Here is a 23,734-nt window from a genome sequence, read left to right as displayed (position 1 = left end):
ATACTGTCCTTTGGTGCACAAAAGTTTTTAATTTTGATGAAAGCCAACTTATGTATTTTTGTTGCTGTGCTCTTGGTGTGATATCTAAGAGACCATTGCCAAATCCAAGATCATGAAGATTTACACGTTTTCTAAAGTTTTACAATATAAGTTTCAGCTCTTCTATTTAGGTCTTTGATCCATTGTGAGTTAATTTTTGTATATGGGGGAACGTAAGGGTTGGATGTCATTCTTTTGCACGTGGATGTCTCGTTGTCCAGCATTATTTACTGAAGACTGGTCTTTCCCCTGAAGGTTCTAGACATCCTTGTCAAAAATCAATTGACCATAGATGTATAGGTGTGTTTCTGGACTCTCAGTTTCGTTCCATTGCCTTATATGCCTATACTTACGCCAGTAGTGAGTTTTGAAATCAGGAAGTGTGAGCCCTCCAACTTTGTTCTTTTGTTTTTGTTTTGTTTTTTAAGATCGTTTTGGCTATTCAGAATCACAGAGTTATGTAGAGTTGTGGTTTCTGTTCTATCCTAAGGAAGCTTTAGGGGGGTTGGATAAGATCCAGGGAAGAATAATTAAAATAATCATGGGTTGTAACTAGCTATTCTTATCAGTCCGGCCTGTCTGATGGATGCTGTTATCTGGGAGGCTGAGGGCTGAGAGGCAGTTTATGGTCAACTTGTAAAGTCATGCAGAGTAAGGGCAGCACAGGCTTATTTGGGCACCAAATCTTAGCTGCTCTGGAATCGGAAGGCTGCCTGGTGAAGTTTGGAAGTGTCAAGTTTAGTGTACAGGACACACAAGGACTAAATTGATGAAACTTATCCCCCAGGAGCACTTCATATAAGTGAAATATCATAAATACTGTCTCTTGAAAACATTTTAGAACATGCGTGGACCTTTCCCCCAGGACACACGTGCGTGTTGTGCAGTGTGCCTCTTACCTTTGGAGTCGGAGCCACCAGCCTGCACTCCCCGCACCCCGTGCCCTGGTGCTGTGCTCTCAGGCCTGTGGGGCTGTGGTGTGAGTCTAGCCTATGCGGTGGTTCCTAGGAATTCTCGCTGAGCCGTGGCCTGGCCGAATGCCCTCCCAGTGTCTGCCAGTGGGTCAGAGAGGAGACCTGACCAGCGCCCTGCCTGCCCTGAGGGTGTCTTGCTGAGCCCTGGCTGTCGTAGTGCCTCCATGGCATGCAGCTCGACCGAGTCTGCCCAAGCTGGGACTTGTCAGCCTTCCTCAAAACACAGCCTCTTTCAGGAATCAAATTTGCATTTACTTCCCACCACAGACCACCTTCTAATCATACTTTGGAATCGTGTTCAAATCCTGCCAAAGTGGTTTTGTTTTTAGTACAGGTTTGAATAGTTTGTTAATAACAAAATGCTGTGTCAGTGGGAATTGCATTCTGACCACTTTCTAACTTGCTGGTGTGTAAAGTGATTGTGTTACCCCTCTGATGGGTTTTCTTGTGTTATTGCTGCCACCTACGTAACTCTTAGGTGTGTGTTGTTTATATGCACGTGTGTAGACAGATTTAATTTGATGATGAGTCACTGTGAAACATTATAAAGGGCTGTTATTATTAGTCCAGATTTAGCTTTTCAGAGACATTGAAATTGAGGTTTGTGATTTAGTGTACTAGTAAATTTATGGTAAATTCAGATGGTTTTATAATTTTATTATCACTTATTTTGATAATATGAAAAATGTATATTAACAGAATATTCGCCATTTGTCTGTCTTTAAAATTCAGAAAAAGGTGTATAAAATTCAAAGCAGAACATCCCAGTGTTGAATCAATGATGCAAACTGTGAATTTAGAAAGACACTAGATTCAGATTTCAGCTGGAGGGTTTTAGAGGTCATCTAGTTTAGTCCCTTCTTTCTAGTTAATCATGAGGAAAATGAGGTTCAGGGAGGTTAAGTGACTTGCCCAAAGCCACACAGGTCGTTACTGGCAGAGCTGAGACTCAAACAGCCGTTTCTTGCTATGGTCTTGCTGTAACTTGCCACTTCCTAATAAGTGCTTCCAGGGACACATGTTAACGTATGTGTGTTTGAATTTTATATCGAGAGGAGAGATGAAAATTGATTGAACATCTATTTGCTAAACACTTTTTTTTAATCTCATGTAATTCTTACATAGTCCTGTGATGTAATTATTAACCGTCCCACTTTACAGATTAGGAAACCAGGGTGCGGCTGGAAGGTTCCTAACTTGCTCAAGGTCGTGTGATTAATATTAGAGCTGGTATTTGAGCCTTCGGTCTTTCTGACCTGTTCCTGCCATGATACCCTGCTGTGGCTCCAGTGATAGTAACGGAAACCTCTTCAGGGGTGTGCGCAGTGGTGATGGTTATCTTCAAAATAGGTCTTTTTCAGACTCTCACTCATTGTACAATATATAGACGTACACAGATGGGTGCAGAGTCTTTCTCAGAGTACCCGCAGCACTTAGTGCATGTTTGGCTCATCTTTATCCCATTCTGTAAGATAAATGGTATTTTCTGGTTGGGCGGCCGAGGCCCAGAGAGATTCAGGGACTTGCTCAATTCCTTATCACAAACCCACATGGCCCTGCTCCCAGTTCCGTTCTTAGTCCCGTCTAGCATAGATTTCACCACTTTTGTTCTTTCCTGTCTTACACCAAGATTGTTTAAGTACTTCCCAAAAATAATGAGCCACGTGTGGATGTGTTCATTCTCCAGAATGAATCACTGTGAAAGGGGCCATGAACCAATGAAAGGAGACTAAGTATCTGGAATCCGAGACTCCTGGCTCTCCTGCCTGCTAATTGACGGACTCTGAAGTGAGCTTTTTTCCCAAAGGCGGCTGTGGGTCTGGCCTGTGTGTCCCACTGTGCTCAGAATAGCCCTCTTGGAGTTGTTGGCTTTCCCTTCTCGCTTCCCAAAATAGACCCAATGCTGTTCTCTTTGCTGGACGTCCTGGCGCATGTATTGAGAGGTGTGTGCTCCATGGGGAACCCTTTTGTGCCTGAGTGTCCCCGCTGACACAAAGGGGTGTGGGCATTAGCTTTCCTGGATTAACAGTCAGGACTCCAGCCTGAGGAAAAGAGGTTTGGATTGCGTAACTGGAAGGTCACAGAAGTTAATGTAAGTTAGCGAGAGGAATAAAAGAGGGAGCAAGTAAATGAGGAGTTTCCTTAGTCGCCCTCGTGTCTAAAAGGGTTGGAATTTAAATTTAGGGAGGAATTTACTTTTAAAATTCCTTTTATGGTTTGGATTCTAGTCTAAAGGGTACCTGCTCTAAACTTCTGCCTTTAAAATGTAACACTACCCAAAACCTTCTGCAGGTAGCTGCATGTTTTGGAATTTCTCCCAGAAGAAAAGGATCTGATCAAATACTGTGAAAAAAATACCACAAGCCATATACTGAAGACGTACACTGCCGTTTACCTGTCAGCGCTGTCTCTCTGTTTCCTTGGGTGGGAATGTCAAGGGATTGTGTCATTTATAGAAAGCCTAAGGAAGGAGGGGTTGGACACTGAGATATTTCAAATCTGTCTTTGGATTTGAAAGGCCAAGAGATGCCTTCCAGTGTATTGGAGGAAGAGACAAAGATAAAGGTAGACTGTTTACAGCGTAGGGGGTGCATTGCCACAGGCTAGTTTTTCGCGGGACTGGTCATACATGTCTCTTCTTTAGGGGCTTCAGTTTGCATGTAGTCCCACTTGGTATGCAGGTGGCATTCATTTAGTGTCCAGTCTGAGACCTGGAGGGCCCTACACCCTCCATCCCCTGACGGACAAGTGCTTCGTTCAGGGCTGAGTCCCAACCGAAGTATTCTGGAGGCTACAGGCCCCACTCCTGCCCCTCCCAAGGGTCAGGGCTAGGTTAGGCTCGTGGGAGACAGCGTTGGGGAGAACCAACTGCTGCTGTCTGTGCTATTCTTGTTAGACACATAAATAAAGGATTTCAGACTCCAGGGCTGCTGAACTAGCTTTCAGAGGCACCAAATTCATTTACAGTAATTTCCTGTCAACAGTGCACACTTATGTATAATACACACCCAGCAAAACTCAGAGATGTCTAGTCCCAGAGATGACTGCATATACTATTTGAAAAAAAAAGAAAAAAATATATTTTACGTGTGTGTGTGTGTGTGTGTGTGTGTGTGTGTAAAATATTCTTTAAAGTGATGTTCATGGGCTTTTCAGAGTGGGTTAAATTTATTGAGCACGTTTTATGCATTAGCTCATTTAATCCTCACAATAACTTTATGAGGTAGCGACCAAAATCCTCTTTGGAGGATATTTTTGCCCCTCATGAGAAGGGCACTTCTGCCGTGGACTAAAGGAAGAGGGTTTTAAAGGATTTGTCGGAATTAGCCAGGAAAAGGTGCATTGCAGCAAAAGAATGTAAGCGCGCATGCATACTGCGTTCAGGAAACTGGGGGCGTGCCTAGTGCTGGAGAAGGGAGGTGGGGGTGATGAAGGCTCCTAGGAACCCTGGGTGGTTTTGGATGGAGTTTGTGTTTGTGTGTTGGGGGCGGAGACCTACAGTCTCCAAAGAGAAGGTGCCTTCCTCTCATGCTCAGGCATCTAAATTTAAAGGAAAGCCTTGCCCAGTCACAGAGGAATTTGTAAGAAGTCTAAGTCAAAGTTCAAAAAGTAGTTTCTCTGTGTCTCATCGGCATAAAGTAGAGCACTTAAAGAAAATAATGGGGCCTAGAAAACCTTGTTTGGGAGCCGAATAAACAGGTGAAAAGGTTGTGCCCCCCTGGAGGATATCTTTCTGGCCCCATCTCCGTAAAAGCTACTTATTGTGGAACAAGTGTGCTAAGGGGTTATATTCTAAGTCTGGGAAAGGACCGAGGGTAAGAGCTGATCATTGATGTCAGTGTATCCGCCCCACTTTCCTGCAGCTCTGCTGTGTACGTGCACCAGCTGCCTACAGGCCAACTACACGTGTGAGACAGATGGGGCCTGCATGGTTTCCATCTTCAACCTGGATGGGATGGAGCACCACGTGCGCACCTGCATCCCCAAAGTGGAGCTGGTCCCCGCCGGAAAGCCCTTCTACTGCCTGAGCTCCGAGGATCTGCGCAACACCCACTGCTGCTACACCGACTTCTGCAACAAGATCGACCTGAGGGTGCCCAGTGGTGAGTGGACACCCTTGTTGGACTAGAGGCTCGTCGTGGAGCTAGGGCACTCCTGTCATTTCGTCCTTCTCTACTCTCCCCCAATCCCTTTGAGATGATAGGTAAAGGTACCTTTTTATATTCCCCAAGATGACAAGGGATGGGATTCCTCCCGCATCAGGTTTGTAGATTAGAGGGTGAGGGACACAGGTTACCAAGCTGGTCCTAGAGGTGAAAGCTGCATTTTGGATAGTGCCTGAGCAGCCACAGGCAGCTGTGGAGTGGGGATCCCGGGGAGGGTGTGTGGCTGGTCCTGAAGGAGGCAGCCCCAGGGCCGTGTGAAGGGAGCTGCTGGGGTGGGGGTGAGGGCCAAATGGGAAGAGGGGCTAGAATTGGGCAATGAGGACAGTGATAAAGGCTGAAGAGTATTAGATCCCACCCCTTTGCAAATCTGCCATTTAGAAGGTAATACTGGGGAGATCAGAGGAGAAGGAGAGAGACCAGAGCAGAGCTGACAGAAGCTGTTATAAATTGAAGAGTAGAACCTGGCATCTGGGGCCTTGAGTGGGAATAGTACCATGAAATGCTGTGAAATTAGTATACAAAGAGGCTGTGGGATTGACTGCTGCAAAGGGCTCCTGAACTAGAGAGGTTTGCGTTTGAGAGCATGCAGGCAAAGGAGTCCAGTGAGACCAGAGGGCAAGGACACCGTGCACACGTGGAGAAGGACAGGGCGTTTCCACCTGGAGGGAGGTGTGGGGGATTAATGAGGCCAACACGTTCCCTTGTTTTCACTCTTGGTTCTTTCCCTCTCCTCTCTCCCTTGACCCAGGTCACCTCAAGGAGCCTGAGCACCCTTCCATGTGGGGCCCCGTGGAGCTGGTCGGCATCATTGCGGGCCCAGTGTTCCTCCTGTTTCTCATCATCATCATTGTTTTCCTGGTCATTAACTATCATCAGCGTGTCTATCACAACCGCCAGAGGCTGGACATGGAAGATCCCTCATGTGAGATGTGTCTTTCCAAAGACAAGACGCTCCAGGATCTCGTCTACGATCTCTCCACGTCGGGGTCTGGCTCAGGTACTGAGTTCTTCAGGCCTTGTGTCTTTTGTTGGCCTTCATCACTGCTTCCCAGCAGGATAGTGTTTACGTAAAAGGCTGGGCTTTGCACTTGTTTCTAGCAGCCCTGAGTCATTTGGTTTCATACTTCCCCTTCTTTTGGAGTCTGACATGTAATAAGATAAGATAGTGGGTTCACAGAAAATCTTTCATTCCCTGGGATTCCAAAGGTCAAATGCAAAACTCCCCATTCCAGAAACCATGCCTCTTTTCAAGTCTGTAACCGTACAGCTACTAAAATTGACCTGGTTCCACCTGAGCAGTGGAGTGCTCAATTGAAGGGCCCCTTTTGAGAAACAGGAGTGTGCCGAGTTCCTGTGAGGTGGTGACAGCTAATCATTGATCTCTGAGCAACCACAAGGGGAGTTTAAGGACAGTGAATAAAGCTGAAAGCTGGGGTTTGGTGAATCATTGACTTGTACCAGTTGCCCAGGGGTTTTGGTGGGGGTTACATAAAGGCAGTGTGGGTTTCCAGCATGGCATCAGCACCGCTTCCTGTACTGCTTGTTGGGAACCACGTCTTGCTTACATGAGAGGATTGAACCAAACAGTGGACCTTGACGTGAGACCAGATTTTAAGATAAAGGGAATTGGGTTGTTCAGGTCTCAGGGTATATAGCTCAGCTAGCTATAAGATGTAAATATGACTGCAAAGGAGCCTTTTTTTTTTAAGATAAACAATTATTTTAGTGATGGCGGTATTCTGTTCTTGTTAAAAAAAAATCATCCACAGAGATCATTATTGCCATTCTAGCTAAAACATATAGAATCATTTTTGTGAGGATTTTGTGTTTATGTATGTTTCCTTGCCATGTGACAAGACTTCTGTAGGGAAATTATGCCATTAGTCATGGTTAGACATTCCTCCTTGAACACAAGGAATACTTTTGAGCTTTAACAACTTTTGAATTTAAAAGCTGCATATTTTTAGGAAGAGAGAAGATATATGGCTAGTTCTTTGCTGAAAGAGGTAGGGCAGTGGTTAAAACTGGGTGTCTGATTCTGTGACTTTGTTGCTAGAGGAGCGTATCTCAGGGTTTCTGGAGTCTTTTTTTTTTTTTTTTTTTTTTTAAAGATCAGAACTGGCTGAGATTCGGGAACGTTCACAGTGGTTACTTAACTGGAATAAAATGATTAATAACTATTTCTCTGGATGGTTTAGTCCTTTCTTAGTTCAGAATATGCAGAGCTTCCAAGGTGTTGGGAGTTTTAATACTGTGGATTTGAAGTAAGTAAGTCCTTGCTGCTTATGTGACTTTCAGTTCACATGAACAAATATATGTTGAATACCCTCTTGGTAATACGGGGTAAACAAAGATGAGAAGGAGGCTGAGCCAGAGTTGGATAAAAGAGACAGGGATTGTTGAGAAGGGTCTCGCAGGGGAGGATGCATTTTAAAGGGTCTTGAAGACTGAGTTCCAAGTTTTAAGAGAGAGGAGAGGGCAGGGAACATTCCAGGCCAAGGAAAATCCCTTGAGCAAAAGGACAAAAAGGCATAATTTTCACCGAGTGTTTAGGAAATGATAAAAAGGTCGCATGGCACGCCCACACTGGGGGTGGAGAGCGACAAGCTGACGAAGGTGGAAAGGACCTTGGGTGCCGTGCTTTATCTCACAGGGTCAGAGGCATCTACTGAAAGTTTTCGTGTGGGAAAAGAAATGTTCGTGTTTTCCTGTGGAAGGAGTTCTAGCAGTGGTTTGGAGGATGAATTCATTCATTTGCCACCATCCTGTTAGGGAGGGCAGGGTGAGGCGGGGCTGTGTGTGGGTTGCAGGGCAGGAGCAGGGTGAGCTGGGAGGCAGAAAGACCAGTTGGAAGTGTTTTTAAAAAGGGCCAGGACTAGGACAGACAAAGGGGATGGGGAGAGGGGACCTCGTTTGAGAAACTTGTCCGTGGTTCTGTGCTGTGGTGGTTAAACGAACTTTGGAGTCAGTCCTAGATTTGAATCCCTGCTTTGCCACTTACTGCTTGTATGAATTTGAACGAGTTACTTAACCTTCCCCTTTTGAGCCTTAGTTTTCTCATCTGTTATATGGGGATAATAACAGTACCCACCTTATAGGTGGTTGTGAGGAAATGAGATAATTCATGTAAAGGCCTTAGCGTAGTGCCTAATGCATACTAAGCGTAGTTCATATCCACAAGAGTTAGGGATTAATAGTATTTATTTATTTATTTGTTTATTTGTTTATTTATGTATTTATTTATTGGTCAGGGAGAGGAAGTGAGAGAGATAAGAGTCAGTCGTGATCTTAAGAGTGATTGGATAGATTGGGAGACACTGAATGAGTCAAATGAGGCAACAAATGAGTCCTATAAAGACAGTAAAATTAATCTTAGAATAAGCATGGGTAGTCTCCCATTCTACATCTGGAGCTCCGCCTATGAGGAGAACTTTGATCTCTTTGAAGAGGGAGGAACCTTATATGCCCTGACCACAATTTGGCTTCCATGGGCCACACAGCACCGCCCTCTAGTGGCCAAGGAGCAGAGCTGCCAGAAGGCAGTCCCAGTGCTCAAGCCCTCACTTTATTTATTTATTTTTTATTGGGGAAGGGGAACAGGACTTTATTGGGGAACAGTGTGCACCTCCAGGACTTTTTTCCAATCAAATTGTCATCCCTTCCATCTTAGTTGTGGAGGGTGCCATTCAGCCTCAAGCTGTCATTCTTTCAGTCTTAGTTGTGGAGGGCACAGCTCAGCTCCAGGTCCAGTTGCTGTTACTAGTTATAGGAGGCGCTGCCCACCATCCCTTGCGGGAGTCGAACCGGCAACTTTGTGGTTGAGAGGACGCGCTCCAACCAACTGAGCCATCAGGGAGGCAGCTCAGCTCAAGGTGCTGTGTTCAATCTTAGTTGCAGGGGGCAGAGCCCACCATCCCTTGAGGGACTCGAGGAATTGAACTGGCAACCTTGTGGTTGAGAGCCCACTGGCCCATGCGGGAATCGAACCGGCAGCCCTCGGAGTTAGGAGCACGGAGCTCCAACCGCCTGAGCCACCGGGCCGGCCTTCAAACCCTCACTTTAATCTTTTCTGCCCTCTTTCCTCTTCAAACAGCATGAGGCAGATGTGGGTGGATTGGCCTATAGGAGGCTGGCTGCAAAGTTGGTAAATCTGGTTAGACATTTATACTCAAACGTGTCATCCACACTAACTGAGAGGAAAAGCTTAGATCAGGAACAGCTAATCCTATGCATTTCCCTTTGTGTGTTCACTCACTCTGTCACTGCTTGGCTTAGCCCTCTGGTAGGTTACCTGGACATGGTGGGTAAGGGCTTCTCCAGTGTGGCGTTGATTGAAAGTGGGAGTTCCAAAGTTTAGGCAATTTACAACATCAGCTTTCTTTCCATCCATAGGGTTACCCCTTTTTGTCCAGCGTACTGTCGCCCGAACCATCGTTTTACAGGAGATTATTGGCAAGGGCCGGTTTGGAGAAGTGTGGCGTGGCCGCTGGAGGGGTGGTGACGTGGCTGTGAAGATTTTCTCTTCTCGTGAAGAACGGTCTTGGTTCCGGGAAGCAGAGATCTACCAGACAGTCATGCTGCGCCATGAAAACATCCTTGGATTTATTGCTGCTGACAATAAAGGTAAAGGGCTGAGTGTGGGTACAGGGGGTCCTAAAGCCAACCCTGTTCCCAAATGGAGGGGGTAACTGGAGCCAGCGCGGCTCTGTGTGCCTCCATAGGTACTGCCCGTAGAAAGGAAAGTCTAAATACGGGAATAGTTTTCAAAGTTTTCTTCTACAAAAAGCTTATACAGAAACCCAGGTTACTAAGCAAGTAAATAAGCAGTTATTAAGCAGATAAACAAGATGAACCTCATGCCCTACCTGCTGACTTTCCCTTCCATGACATTCCCAAACCCACCCCCAAGCTAGTCCCTAAAGGACCCCAGGAGAGGATGGCCCCAGAAAAGCGTGTAGTTCACATTCTGTGACATCCCAGCAGCATGCACACTTCTGTAGTGGAGCGGGCACGTCAGAGGGTGACCTCTCTGCCCCCAAAGTGCTACCTCATGGCCTCCGAGCTCAGCTTTGGGTTTACTTGTACTCCAGCTTTCCGTATTTCCTCCTTCTTCTCTCTTCTGTTTTTGCTTTGGTTTTCGAGTCTCCCTTGTATGGCCAGGCACAGCCTCGTTTTTGAGGACCTCACTGACTAGTAAAGAGACAGAGTAATTAATTATAGGAAGTAGTCAAACAAGCTGTTCTAGTGGGTACAGTTGGGGGTGAGGTGAGGGACAGGGAGGTCACACCTGAGTTTGATTGAGGCAAAGGTGGCAAGAGTTGGTCAGGAAGAAAAGCCAGTGGAAGGGCACTCCTGACACATGTGCGAAGGTGAAGTGTGTTTGGGGACGTGCAGATGATTCGGGATGGTTATGTCACAGCGGAAGACAGTGGAGAGGTCATGGAGGCCAGATCATGAGGGCCTTTTTGAGAGGATTGTATGTGGTTCTGAGGTAGTGGGTAGGAACTGAAATTTCATCCATTCATTCAATAATACTATTGAGCACTGTGGGCCAGGGCCTCTGCCAGCTGCTTGGATCATCACTCATAAGAATAGGACATGGAGGGCGGCCGGTTGGCTCAGTGGGTTAGAATGCAGTGCTCTTAGCAACAAGGGGAACAAGGTTGTCAGTTCGATCCCCACATGGGACACTGTGAGCTGCGCCCTCCACAACTAGATTGAAACAACTACTTGACTTGGAGCCAATGGGTCCTGGAAAAACACACTTAAAAAAAAAAAAGAACAGGACGCAGTCCCTGCCCTCACAGCTCCCGGGAAGCGTGGACAACAGACCCATGGGCAGGCAGTGCCCTTGAAGTCAAAGACCATGAGGTGATGGGCTTCCCATTGTAGACTGGCCGTCACAACACACTCTGCTCCCACAGTGATTTTTAGAAGTTTCTGTCTACAAAGCCTATGGAAGATGCTAAGTATTTATTTTTCCTTCCTAAAACAACAACAGACTGCTCATTCCGCACATTGCTGTGGGGGTTTGTAGTGACCTCAGCTGCCCCCAAGCTGAAGAGTGTTGGACTCGTACACAAGGGAAGAAGGGAAAGAGAGAATTTTTTATGCCTTCTGAATAAGCTGTTCCTTTTTAAAACAGCATCACCTTTTGATAAAGTTTAAATCTGACATATGTCTTAAAGGATCATAAGATGTCCTCCCTTTTAATTTACTGGCAGGGCCCTCAAGACTTCGGGCTAGTTGGAGTATAAGAGGGGTGTGTTGGAGAGACCCCTTGTTCATAATCAGGAATGCCAAAATTGGTGCTTTTCCGGGAGCCACTCCCTTTATTGGTTCTGGCAGCTGTGTGAATAGGGCTCCGGCTGTTGAACCCACGTTGGGGCCAGCGGAGGAGAAAAATCAGACTCCTTCATTCTTGTCTTTTTAACACAATATATGTAGTGTAGTGTAAAACTAGTACCAGCCTGGAATTTGGGAGATCTCAGTTCAATTTCCTATTTTCCAGTTGACGACATCATAGCCTAATTTGATTACCAGCTTTTGGTTTTTCTTTTTCTCCCTCTCTTCCTTCCCCTCCTCCTTTTCACTGCATGTGTGCACGGAGGGAGGGAGGGGCGGAGGGAGGGAAGGAGGGAGGGAGGGAGGGAGGGAGGGAGAGAGACAGACAGAGAGACAGAGAGAGAGAGAGAGAGAGACATACACATACACACACACACACACACACGCATACATACACACACACACACACACACACACACACACACCCCAATGTGTAAAAGTGTATGCTGTCCGCCTTCCATTGTTCTGAGGATAAGATGACCTCTCTGGAATATTTGGACATGTGCTCTTCATACGTTGAAAAGTGTTTTTCGGCCTGAAATACAATAATGCACAAAGGAGCCCTTTCCTACTCAGAGAGAGCGCATAGCCCGGTAAGAGTAAAATGGACTTAGGAAAGAAATGCTACAAATGAGGCAGGCATCGGGACAGGCTGTGCTGAAAGGCACTTGGAACACAGAGGAGGGTCTGCGAAGCCTTCCTCTGCGGCGGCGGTGGATGCAGCCACTCATGGTTGCCAGTATGTTGAAGAGCAGGTCTTCTCAGCATCAGAGGCAGTGCTGCAGACGTTACCTGTTCCTTTCCCTAAACATACACGGCCTCTTCTCCAGGATGCCTCATTTTCGAAATTTGGTGTAATAGTGGAACAGTGTTCAGAATCCCTACCTACAAGAAATAAGGGAGCAAGCCTAGGAAAGAAATGCTGTCCTTCCTGGAGCCTAAAACTAGTAGACACGTGTAGATGAAACAAGCATGAAGGGGACCTCGGGACATGTGGCGATGAGAAGCAGGAATTCAGGAGTCTAACTGGAGTCTGTGTGGTACACATAGTCTTCCTTTTCTGCCTTCACCTCTCTGGTTGTGCCTTTTCTCTAACTGCTCTGTGGTTCTCTGCAGATAATGGCACCTGGACCCAGCTGTGGCTTGTCTCGGACTATCACGAGCATGGCTCCCTGTTTGATTATCTTAACCGGTACACAGTGACAATCGAGGGGATGATTAAGCTGGCCTTGTCTGCTGCCAGTGGGCTGGCACACCTGCACATGGAGATTGTGGGCACCCAAGGTAAGTGGACCCATCTGAGGGGCAGTGAAGTTGGGTAGACTTGAAAAGCGTGTACCACCCTGATTTAGTTCCCAGAACTCCTTTTTACTGAGCAAGTTGGATCTGGGCCTCAGGAACTGGAATCTAAAGGAGAGAGGCTTGAACTTGACTAGAATGAGGACAGGAGGTCTCCAGGGGGTTCTCCCCACCTGTCTTCATCGCTCCGTTAGGGACTCTGATGCAGATGTCCAGTTATTTTTCGTTCCATGGCCTGACACGTTGTGGTGGGTGAGCTAGAGGTCGTGAGTGATCCTCTCAGACGCCCACAGTGCACATGTGCAAGAGTGGAACTGAGAAAGCTCAGCACACTCATGGAACAGGAAGGAGCCTCAGTTTAACTACTTCTCACATTCATTGTTGGGGATGGCTGGCTAAAGACTGCTTGGTGGATGAGACACTGGGCTTTGCTAATCGAGGAAAGTTTTCCTGGAGGAAAAAGATCTTGAGCATTCCTGCTTATGGACTAGAACCTCGCCTTCTGGGAAGTCCTGGATCTTGTCGTGGTAGCAGCTGTGCTCCCTGATGCCTGCCTGCCCAGGGCACCCACACTTGCTGGCCATGACAGGAAATCAGCCACTATAGTTTGGTCCTGTTCCCAGCCTCTGTGGTGATGGCACCAGTCCTTACTAATTAGTTAGTAATTGTGTTTGATTCTGAGAACCTAGATGTACAGCAGTTTTTCTTTGAATTCCTCAGCAGTTCAATACTGGGGGATATTAGTTCAGGGAAGGCAAGTACTAGTAGTATTAATATAGTAGTATTAGCTAATACACATGCCCTTCTCAGCTCTTCAGTTACCTACATTCATGCATTTAATCCTTACAACATTCCCATGAAATAAGTACTGGTGTTAGTCTTGTTTTATGGATGACAAGACCAAGGCACAGAGGGGTTAAGTTGCTTTTCCTGGGTTACTGGGTTAGTGGAAATCAAAGCCAGGACTCGAACCCACACAGTCTGGCTGCAGAGTCTGTGCTTTTAACATTCTTTGCTCTGTTTCTTTAAAGATCTCTGTTTTGTTCTCTCCCAGGGAAGCCTGGAATTGCTCATCGAGATTTAAAGTCGAAGAACATCCTGGTGAAGAAAAACGGCATGTGCGCCATCGCAGACCTGGGCCTGGCTGTCCGGCACGATGCGGTCACTGACACCATTGACATTGCCCCAAATCAGAGGGTGGGGACCAAACGGTAGGAAGGGCCTGGGCCTCTGCCCTTGTCCTGCGCATGTACCGAGTAGCCCGTGTGTGCCCTTTCCCATGGCACAGGAGGAGGTGTCGGGAAAGGAGGTGTGGGCCTGGCTCTCGGGCAGCCAGAAGTTGAATTGAACACGCCTTCCCCACGTGGAAAGGCGCACAGTTACATCTAACAGATGTGAGTGCCAAGAGCACAGCTCCACAGAACTGGGTACATGGAGGTGTTGGGCCGGGAAAGAAGGCAGCAGAGAAAGAATCTGGGGCAATATTTGGAGGGGGCGTGGGCACCAGACTTGTTTGAGGGAAAGGGGGAGTGTTGCTCTCCAAAGGAGTGGATTGTGCAGAGACCTCTGAGGGGGCAGGGGTGTGTGTTTGGCTTGGGGCTCAGAGAGCAGGTTTGCCAGGCCCGAGCAGAGGTATCTAGGTTGGAGATTGGGATTATGGGCCTGCCTTCACTTTATACAGAAGTAAGGAATTGTGACTGCAGATTGACTTCCCAGGTTGGAAATGGAACTAACTGTCTTTTAATACGATGGAAGAGGAGCTCCATTTATCTGCTGAATCTCAGTGAATTTCTCTGGATTGTGCTGCTGTCTTTTTGCCTGCCTTTTGACCTGAATGAGTGACCCAGGCCCCAGAATATGAGGCCTGAGGGGATCCCCTGATTTGCCTTCTGTGTGTGTGTAGAGGGGGGTGGCTGCAGTAGTACTAATTAGCTGAAGGGGACTTAGACGACTATCTAGAATTAGTTTTCACATATCTGCAATTAGGTAAGATAACAAAAGAAACGCAGAATGAAATTTAAGCTCCACCCATCACTGTGGCTGCATTTAATAAAGTCCAGAACCTCAGTAGCAATCAGGTATTATGTACTGTTGACGGCCCTGCGACCCCGAGTACAAGTACCTCTGCCAGGAAATCAAAGCATGCCAAAAATCATCTTGTTGGTTAAAAAGTAGAGGTACAAATAAGAGTAGCCTAGTATCACCAAACCTAAGCTGAAGTATTTAGATTCGAATCCAAAACACATGGGAGTTTGCAATAAAGAGAATTGATCACTTTCTCCTCCCCAAGGGGCTTTCTTGAGGTGATGCTCACCCACATTCAAAGGGCCCCTGAACCAACACTTTGACTTGAGAGAAGTCATCTTTTTCTATGCGTGATCATGTTTCTTTTGCTGTTGCAGATACATGGCCCCTGAAGTACTTGATGAGACCATTAACATGAAGCACTTTGACTCCTTTAAATGTGCTGATATCTATGCGCTCGGGCTTGTATATTGGGAGATTGCCCGAAGATGCAATTCTGGAGGTACCTACCTTTCTTTTCTGCATTCTCTTGCTCCTGCCTCCCAGTCCAGGGGGCTGGCTCGCCCAGCATGCTGGGGTTCTGCTGCCTCCTTTCTTTTCACAACCTGTTGGGTGCCTAGTGCTAGAGCCCATCACACATAGGGTTCTCATCACAGATGCCGTGCTAAGGGGGTGTTTACTCTTTGGACCAGCTTCTAAAATAGTGTTTTACGTTGTGGTAACCATTCTGGAGGCTCATTGGCTTTTTTTTTTTTTTTTTTTAACACACTTTTTTTTTTTTTTTGGGGGGGTCTGTGGCGGTTGGGAAAGCCCTGGGCAGAAATAGGTCAGGACTAATACAGGGGTCTCCTTTATACAGGAGGCAGAATATGCTAACACACTGGCTCTCAAGCTACGTTCCTGGGGAACGTGGGGTTTCATTGATAAAATAATAGTGGTAATTTCTCAATTTGTAGGAGAAGGCTTAATGCGTAGAATTTTCTCAAAATGGATTTTTTCTCCTGTATTTCCTTTTTAAAATCTTTGGAATGTGCAACTACTTGCTCATGTCAGAGTCCAGTAAAAAAAAGGTTATGTCATATTTAGCAGAAAACATTTTTATCAGTATAATAACATCAGTATTTTACAATGACTTTCAAGTATTCTATCACGTGACCAAGTTCAAAACCTAGAACCCTGTCCTCAGCCATTTATCTTTGATGTAAGAGATGACAGGTCAATGGAAGTGAATTAGATGAAATTAAAAATAAATAAAAAGAACAAGTGAGTCTTCCAGCAGACCCCTTTTTTATATTATTGCCTTTTTCATCTATGATATGTTTGGTAAGATACAAATTATGGAGAAGGAATCCAGGTATTACTCATGGAATTACGCATTTTAAATTTTGATCATTATGTACAGAAAGCGGATTAAGTAAAATCTGGTCACACAGGTCTTAAACTGAACAAGTTAAGTTTTTCTTCCTCATATTATCTAGAAATTGGGGCTAAGTGTACAATGATAATGCTGACATTCGCTGTTCGTTATATACAAATTCATTTCATCTTTATTATAAACCTATAAAGTGGGTACTATTGTCATCATTTTGCAGATGAAGAAAACGATCACAGAGAGATGAGATAATTTGTCCAAGGTCACACAGCTAAGAAACTAGGATTCAAACTCTGGCAGACTGAGGCCAGAGCTTAAACTCTTAACTAACCCTTAGATAATTACCAAGTCAGATTCTATTTAAAAATCTTTCCTGTTAGCTCAGGACAGCAGAATTTTTCCTGGAAAAAGGCACAAGAAAGCTGTATTGGATTTTTTAAATTAATTTTTTATTATGGAAAATATTTTAGTTTGTAGGTCTAAAAGCTAAGGACTTTAAAAATATATTACTCTTATCACACTTTAAAACACAAACATCAATTCTTGATATCATTTAACATCAATCATTGTTGAGAGTTCCCCAATTATTTCCTAAATTTTTTTTTAACAATTTGTTCAAGTCAGGATTCAAATAATGTTCATCCATTGTAGTAGTCGATTGAGGCACGTCTTACGTCTCTTATAATCTACAGGTTCCACCTCCAGTTTTTTTCTTTTTTAATTGGAGAATCCAGTCATTTGTCCTGTAAAGTTTTCCTGTCTGGATTTTGCTGGTTGTCTTTTCGTGGAGTTCACATGGCCTATTGTTTCTGTGAATTTCTAGTGATAGTTAGATCCATCAACTAGAATCATATATTTTCCCCCCCAAAATCCTTCTGTTACAAGGCATATAATGCCAGTTATCTCTCTTTTTGTGATTTTAACAGCCATTGATGATCATTGTACAAATCCAAATTCATTAGAAGTTGAAAAATACCAATATTCCGATTCTGTGAATCTTCATGTATTAGCTAGATTTCTTCTTGAAAGAGAAACTTCCCCTAATTACCTGTTTAGTTACCAAGATGTATAGTTTGAATAGGAGAGGCAAGAAAAATATTTAATTTCCATTTATTTACCATTTTTCAAAATCATGAGTTTATTCCCTATCATCCTACAAAGGTGACTGAGATTTTGGGGGGTTTTTGTTGTCGTTTAGTAACATTATGGACTGGTGGATTTTTTTTTTTTTTTTTTTGGCAGTGGTGAAAGGACAATTTATTAGAAGCGAAAGTATGTTCCAAAAGAATAGGAGTAGGCCCAGCAAAAGAGTAGCTCAAAAGGCCTGGACTGGTGGAGTTTAAATATTTGATTCCATTGAAGCTATTAGTCTCACTGTTGCTTAAATGTTCTCATCTTTGGCTAGTTGAGAGCTTTTCAAGCTGGTGCCTTTTGACTTGACCTCAGTAGTCTTTGATAGTTTTCTTGCTTTTTGGTATGAAAAAGATGTCCCTGGGTATCTCGTATAGCTTGTGTCCCACACCTCTATCAGCCAAGGTCTCCAAGGATCCATGGTTCCTCTTAGTGGGAAGTACTATTTACAGATCACAGTGTGGTTGTTCTCACTGGCTTTTGAGTCCTCTCTTCCTTCTGCTGGTAACTCAGGTGGATGTTTTCTTTTCTTCCAGGAGTCCATGAAGAATATCAGCTGCCATATTACGACTTAGTGCCCTCTGACCCTTCCATTGAGGAAATGCGAAAGGTCGTATGTGACCAGAAGCTACGTCCCAACATCCCCAACTGGTGGCAGAGTTATGAGGTAGGAAGCTCCCCTGCCTGGTGCCGCTTTTCCCTCGACCTGATTTCTCTGCCTTACCTGTCAATGGGGCCAACCTCCAAGGGTAACCCTAAGTGTGTCAGTTATGATATACCACTATGTGCTCTTATATACCAAGCCCTAAGGGGCCACAGTCCCTCATCCTGGGCTCTGTAGGGTCCCCTTTGGAATAGACAGCCTAGTAGAAGCAAAAGGTCCCCAGGACACCGCTAAGAGAGGTGGTCAATGAGAAACAAACAGAAAACTGAGCAGGAGCTGTTAGACCTGTCTAACTAGAAAATGGCTCTGGAGCCACCAGGGGGAGCTGAGTGCTGTGGCCAAGTGAAGAGGAGGCCTTCGTGAGAGTGTAGAAGGATGAGGACTGTGAGGGAGCGGCCTTTCGAACAACTCAAGATGGGAGGAGAGTGTGGAGAGTTTGAATTTGGTAGAGATGGCAGGTGAAGTGGGGAGAGGACAACATTTTGTGGAAAGAATTGATACGAGGACAAATTTATGATACCGATTGCTAATAAACATGTAGTTCTGGGATCTTAGTGTCTTCAGGAGAAGTGAGGGTTGCCTGGCTAAGTGTACTTGGCTTTTCTCTCAGGGCTCCGCTTTTAAGAACTGTAACCACTAGAGGGCGTTTCTGCGTTGAAGAACAGAACGCCTTAGTTCACATTTCCGCTGCTACCTTCTCATTGCATAATACAGCAGCGTTTTCCAAAATGTTCCTTGGAACCCCTGGGTTGGGTTTACTTCAGAGGATGAGTGTGAGGCTGGAAGAGCTGGTGATACTGCCCTGCCCCACTCCCTCTTCAGGCAGCGCTCTTTATATGTTGGGACTCCACTTAAACCAGTGGGTTCCACTGCTAAAATGAATTTTGAAAACCAGTGGTCTAGGGCAGCAATTGGGGAACTTGGTAGCCCTCAATAACCAGTGGCAGTCCCTAGGTGACCTTCCATATCACCTGTGGTCCGACCACAGCGGTCGCCTATGTCATCTAGGCAGTGGCAGTGTAGCTTTCTGCCTCTGACAAGATTGCTTTCAGGGCCCACTTTCCTCCTTCTTCACCACCCCACCTCTCTGCATATGAACCATAGGATTACAGCCAGGTGCTTGCATGTGTCACGGTGTGTCCCTGGTTCACATGCTACTTTTTAAAAGAACAGTTAGTGAACAGTCATAAAGATGGATTCTCAAACCTGACAGAAATGATTTTCAGATCAGGCTGTTGCGGGTGTTTCTTTCAAGATTACCAGATAGTGGAGAATGGCTGACTGTACTTGCAGAGAAGGTCTCCCCTCTCCAGACTACAGCTTTCTCCTTTCGCCTACACAACCTGTCCTCTAAGGAAGGGTGAGCCAAGGGAGGGGGAAGTTTGCAAAGTGTTTCCCTCAGGTCAGAGTGGGGAAGGAGATGCTGACAGACTTTGCACTGAGAAATGAGGACGAGCCGAGGGACCAGAAAGCTTCCACAGGGCCGGGTGGAATTGACACCCTCTGGGTCTCTGCGCAGGCGCTACGAGTGATGGGGAAGATGATGCGGGAGTGTTGGTACGCCAACGGCGCCGCCCGCCTCACCGCTCTGCGCATCAAGAAGACTCTCTCCCAGCTCAGCGTGCAGGAAGACGTGAAGATCTAACCCTGCTTGCCTCCCCCTACATGCAACCCTGGGCAGCGAGGACTACACACACAGCTGCCATGTTGAGCGTACGATGGAGGCCTACCTCTCGTTTCTGCCCAGCCCTCTGTGGCCAGAAGCCCTGGCCCACAAGAGGGACAGAGCCCGGGAGACCCACCCACTCCCACATTGGGTTTGAGACACAGACACCTTTTATATTTACCTCCTAATGGCATGGAGACTCTGAGAGCGAATGGTGTAGAGAACTCAGTGCCACAACTCGAACTGGTTGTAGTGGGAAGTCCTGCAAAGCCCGGTGCATCTGGCGTGTAGCCAGGAGTGGTGACCGGGTGGCCTGGGAGGGCCCAGGCGAAGCTGAGTGTTGCCCGTGCTAAGCAGCACGGAGCGCTTTCTTCCAGGGACCAACCTCAGCACACCAAGGTGGCCCCGAGGAAGCAGAAGCGCAGCCCCTCTCGCAGGCAGCTCTGGGCCCCGTGCTCTGCCCTCACGGACATCCAGAGGGACTGCCAGTGGGCAGAATCTGCTGCCTGTCTGTCCAGCGTGTGTGCATGTGCCGAGGTGCGTCCCCTGTTGTGCCTGGTCGTGCCACGCCCTTACACGTGTGTGTATGTGTGTGTCTGTCGGTGCGTACTTCCCTGCTTGAGCTTTCTGTGCATGTGCAGGTCTGGGGTGTGGCTGTCATGCCGTCTCTGCGTGCTGGTGCCTCTGTTCAGTCGTGAGCAGTGCCTCGTGTCCTGGTGCCCTCCCTGTCCCCTCCCCCTGGAACCTTGAGCCACGGTGGTCCTTCCTTCCCAGCAGGCTACTCTGCCTACCTTGTGTCAACACCGCTCTCCTCTGTTTCAGACAGTGGAACCAAAGCTGCCTCGGTTGTCCATGGCAGGCGAGGCTTTTGGGTCCAAACGTGAGGGAGGGGTGGGCTGGGCAGGGAAAGCATCTTGGCAGCAGAAGTCTCGGGTGTTGTGGTCAGCGGCACCCGTGGGAAATGAGCCAGCCCGGGGCATCCTCAGCAGCATCAAGGAAGGGCCAAGGAATTTGAAGCCCAGATCTTGGGACTCAGATTGGAATGTCACATCTGTCTTTCATATCCCAGATTCTGGAAACAGCAGTGTATATTTTTGGTGGTGGTGGGTTTAGGGTGGGAAAAGGAAAGAGGGGCAAGAAGTGGGGAGGGTGTGGGCGTGGGAGGGAGGCATCTGCATGGGTCTTTTACTGGATTCTCTGATCACGGTGGAGGGAAGATGTGAGGCTTGCACCCACTTTAGGGGCCTACTAAAGGGAACAGCCTGAGCCAAACCTGATATTTAACCTGAGTGTAGTATTTAACGACGTCTAGAAGCACGGTTGTGGGTGGTGGTTTGGTCAGCATATCTTAGGTATATAACTTTGAAGCCATAACTTTTAACTGGAGTGGTTTTTTTTGTTTTTTGTTTTTTGTTTTTAATTTTATTGGGAGGGTCTGGATTTTAACTTTTTTTAATATTATTAAGTTTTTATAAAAGGAAAACCATCTCTGTGATAATTACCTCTCAATCTCTTTGTTTTTAAAGAAATCCCTACAAAAACAACCACAAAAAAAATGCTCCAATCGAACGCACATAGCTCAATCACACTGGAAATGTCTGTCCTTGCACCTGAGCCTATTCCCCCTCCGCAGTGAGAGGCCCTCCTTGTCCCTGGGGGTTAGTCTCTCTTGCACTCTGCCCATCCCCCCAATTCCATGAATGGTGTTTGCGCTAGGGCCCTGTCTTTTGTGCATTGTCCAGCTGGTCGCACCTTCTCTCCCAGGGATTTACTCAACAAATGTTTGTTGAGTGAATGCTGGATGCCAGGCATTGCACTAGGCGCCAGGAATACAGCTGTGAACAAGACAGGCTCGGGTCCTGTTCTTGGAGCACTGAAGAAGGAGCTGATCCAAGTTAATGGGGGCCTGTTTGAGACGAGAAGTTTTCCTAACAGTACTTGGTTCTGAGAGCCTTTTGAGCCTGGAGTGATTGCTGTTACAGAAGACCACCGAGGAGCAAGGATGCCCCCCACGCCAAAGAGACCGATGGTGGGCATGAGAGGCCCAATCACTGCACTCATTATGAGCCCCCTTTTTCTGCCCCTGGGGAGCATATTTTGGATGCAGCCTCAGAGCACCCCTGCCTCCAGCCCAGCGATTCTCTGCCAAAGCTTGTGGAGGAGGGGGAAAGCCCTCTCCCTGCTTACGTGTCTCCCCCATGCCCCTGGCCTTCCTATTTATTTTCCTGATGTATTGCCTCTTTCCTTGCATTAAAGGAGATCTTCCCCTAACCCTTTGGGCCAATTTATTGGCTACAGATTAATTTTCCTTGAATACCAATTGTATCATCAGGGGAACCTTCTTTCCCCACTCCTGCGAACCCCCCACCTCTCCGCCCTGCAGCAGAACCTGGCGGTTTCTAGGTGGTAATGGGACTGAGACTCCCTGTGCTCGTCACAGTCAGCCTCTGGGGTCTGCCAGTACTCCTCAACCCAGGGACTCCCAAGCCACTAGCCCACTCCCCAGCTGGTCCCTCTGTCCCAACCAGACAGTCCAGTTCCTCCACCCCGGGGAAGACTGAGCAGTTTTTTGGGAAGCTCCCAACCTCACCCCCCGTCACTCTTGACACCAAGAGTTAGGAGTTAGAGTTGGGGAGAAACTACAGCCTGAAGCCGTGGTCTTTGGCCCCCTGAGGCTAACCCTGATCTTAGGGCTACTGCACCTCCGGATTCTGGGTTCACAGACCAAGTCCAAGCCCGTTCTTAAGTCGCCATCAAGGCCCCCGAACGGCATTCTCGGTACTTTTGTTTGTTTTTGTACATTTTATTAGAAAGGACTGTAAAATAGCCACTTAGACACTTTACCTCTTCAGTATGCAAATGTAAATAAGTTGTAATATAGGAAATCTTTTGTTTTAATATAAGAACGAGCCTGTCCAATTTCTGCTGTACATTATTAAAGTTTTATTCACAGACCTGTCCTGGTGCCATCTGTTTTCCATCTGTGACTGTGCCCAGCTGTTGTCAGGGGAGTTGGGCAGGGGCAGATGTTCTCAGTGTGTCTACCTCCCACTTGCTGGGGCATGATGTCAACGCCAGTCGCAGCAGGTACCATCAGAAGAGGAGCTGATCTGCTCATGTCGGGTCTCCCTGAGACTGTTCCTCTGTGTCTCAGAGAGGGAGGAAGGCCTAGCTTGTGAGGGAGCAGGAAGCACCTTTTCTTGGGCTTTGTCTGTATTTTGTCTTTTACCATTTTTCTCTTTATACAAAAGAGGGTCTTGATCCTGCTTAGTCACAAACCCCCTAGTCTTGAAAACAGCCTGAGAGCTCGCCTCGCTTTTTTTTTTTTGTAAGGAGGGCGCAGCTCACAGTGGCCCATGCGGGGATCGAACCGGCAACCTTGGTGTTATCAGCACCACGCTCTAACCAACTGAGCTAACCAGCCACCCAAGCTCTTCTCATTTTTGTTTCCCTCTCCTAAATTGGGGTATAAATGTGAATTTTGGGGTGCTTAGGTGACTTTGACATGGAAGTCTCCAGTGGTTGCCCCAATATTTTCAGTATGGGGGTGGCTGTGCATTCTTTTCTACCTCTAGGCTGATGGAACCCGGGATAAAGTCCTAGAATCATAGAATCTCACGTTTAGGTGGGACCCTAGAGGTCGCCCAGTCTGCCGCTTGATTCCCCACAGCATCCCTGTCACTTGGTGGTGGGCTCGTGCTGTAACGCTCAGCACTATAGCTTCCGCCTGCAGGAGGTCTGTGCTGTAGAAATCTCTTATGTGGAACCAGGCAACCTCCATGTGGCTTCTATCCACAGGCAATTCAGAACAGCTTTCTCTTCCATATAAGGTCCCTTAAAAGACTTGAAGACAGCTGTCATGTTATCATGAATCTGGCAAGGCTTTTAGAGTTTCTTTAGTTAATATTAGCAAATACCGAACACTTAATGTGTGCTAAGCAATGTGCCAACATTTGCTTTACGTGTATTAACTGCTTTGATCCTAAAACAGCATATGAGGTGGGCATTATTATCCTCTTTATGGATTAGGAAATTGAGGGGTAGAGAAGTCAA

At 46.6% G+C, this 23,734-nt stretch overlaps 1 protein-coding gene and 1 non-coding gene across 2 annotated transcripts in view; one reads left to right on the top strand and one right to left on the bottom strand.

Moving 5' to 3' along the window:
- ACVR1B (activin A receptor type 1B) overlaps window positions 1–22,635 on the top strand; it is a 33,743-nt gene extending 11,108 nt beyond the window's left edge. The window contains exons 2-9 of the mRNA XM_074325661.1: window positions 4,877–5,116; window positions 5,928–6,176; window positions 9,572–9,802; window positions 12,641–12,808; window positions 13,878–14,034; window positions 15,226–15,350; window positions 17,888–18,018; window positions 19,535–22,635. Coding sequence (XP_074181762.1) covers window positions 4,877–5,116; window positions 5,928–6,176; window positions 9,572–9,802; window positions 12,641–12,808; window positions 13,878–14,034; window positions 15,226–15,350; window positions 17,888–18,018; window positions 19,535–19,660 — 1,427 coding nt within the window. The 3' untranslated portion in view covers window positions 19,661–22,635. The remainder of the gene's footprint in view (window positions 1–4,876; window positions 5,117–5,927; window positions 6,177–9,571; window positions 9,803–12,640; window positions 12,809–13,877; window positions 14,035–15,225; window positions 15,351–17,887; window positions 18,019–19,534) is intronic.
- Window positions 22,636–23,031: 396 nt separating this feature from the next.
- TRNAI-GAU (transfer RNA isoleucine (anticodon GAU)) lies at window positions 23,032–23,105 on the bottom strand. Its single transcript has one exon. It is a non-coding gene; the product is annotated as a tRNA-Ile (tRNA).
- Window positions 23,106–23,734: the final 629 nt, after the last annotated feature.

The sequence above is a fragment of the Rhinolophus sinicus genome, linkage group LG02 (assembly GCF_036562045.2).
Source record: "Rhinolophus sinicus isolate RSC01 linkage group LG02, ASM3656204v1, whole genome shotgun sequence".
NCBI classification, from domain to species: Eukaryota; Metazoa; Chordata; class Mammalia; order Chiroptera; family Rhinolophidae; genus Rhinolophus; species Rhinolophus sinicus.
The sequence above is the reverse complement of the archived record's forward strand: the minus strand, read 5'-3'. Positions and strand labels throughout refer to the sequence as shown.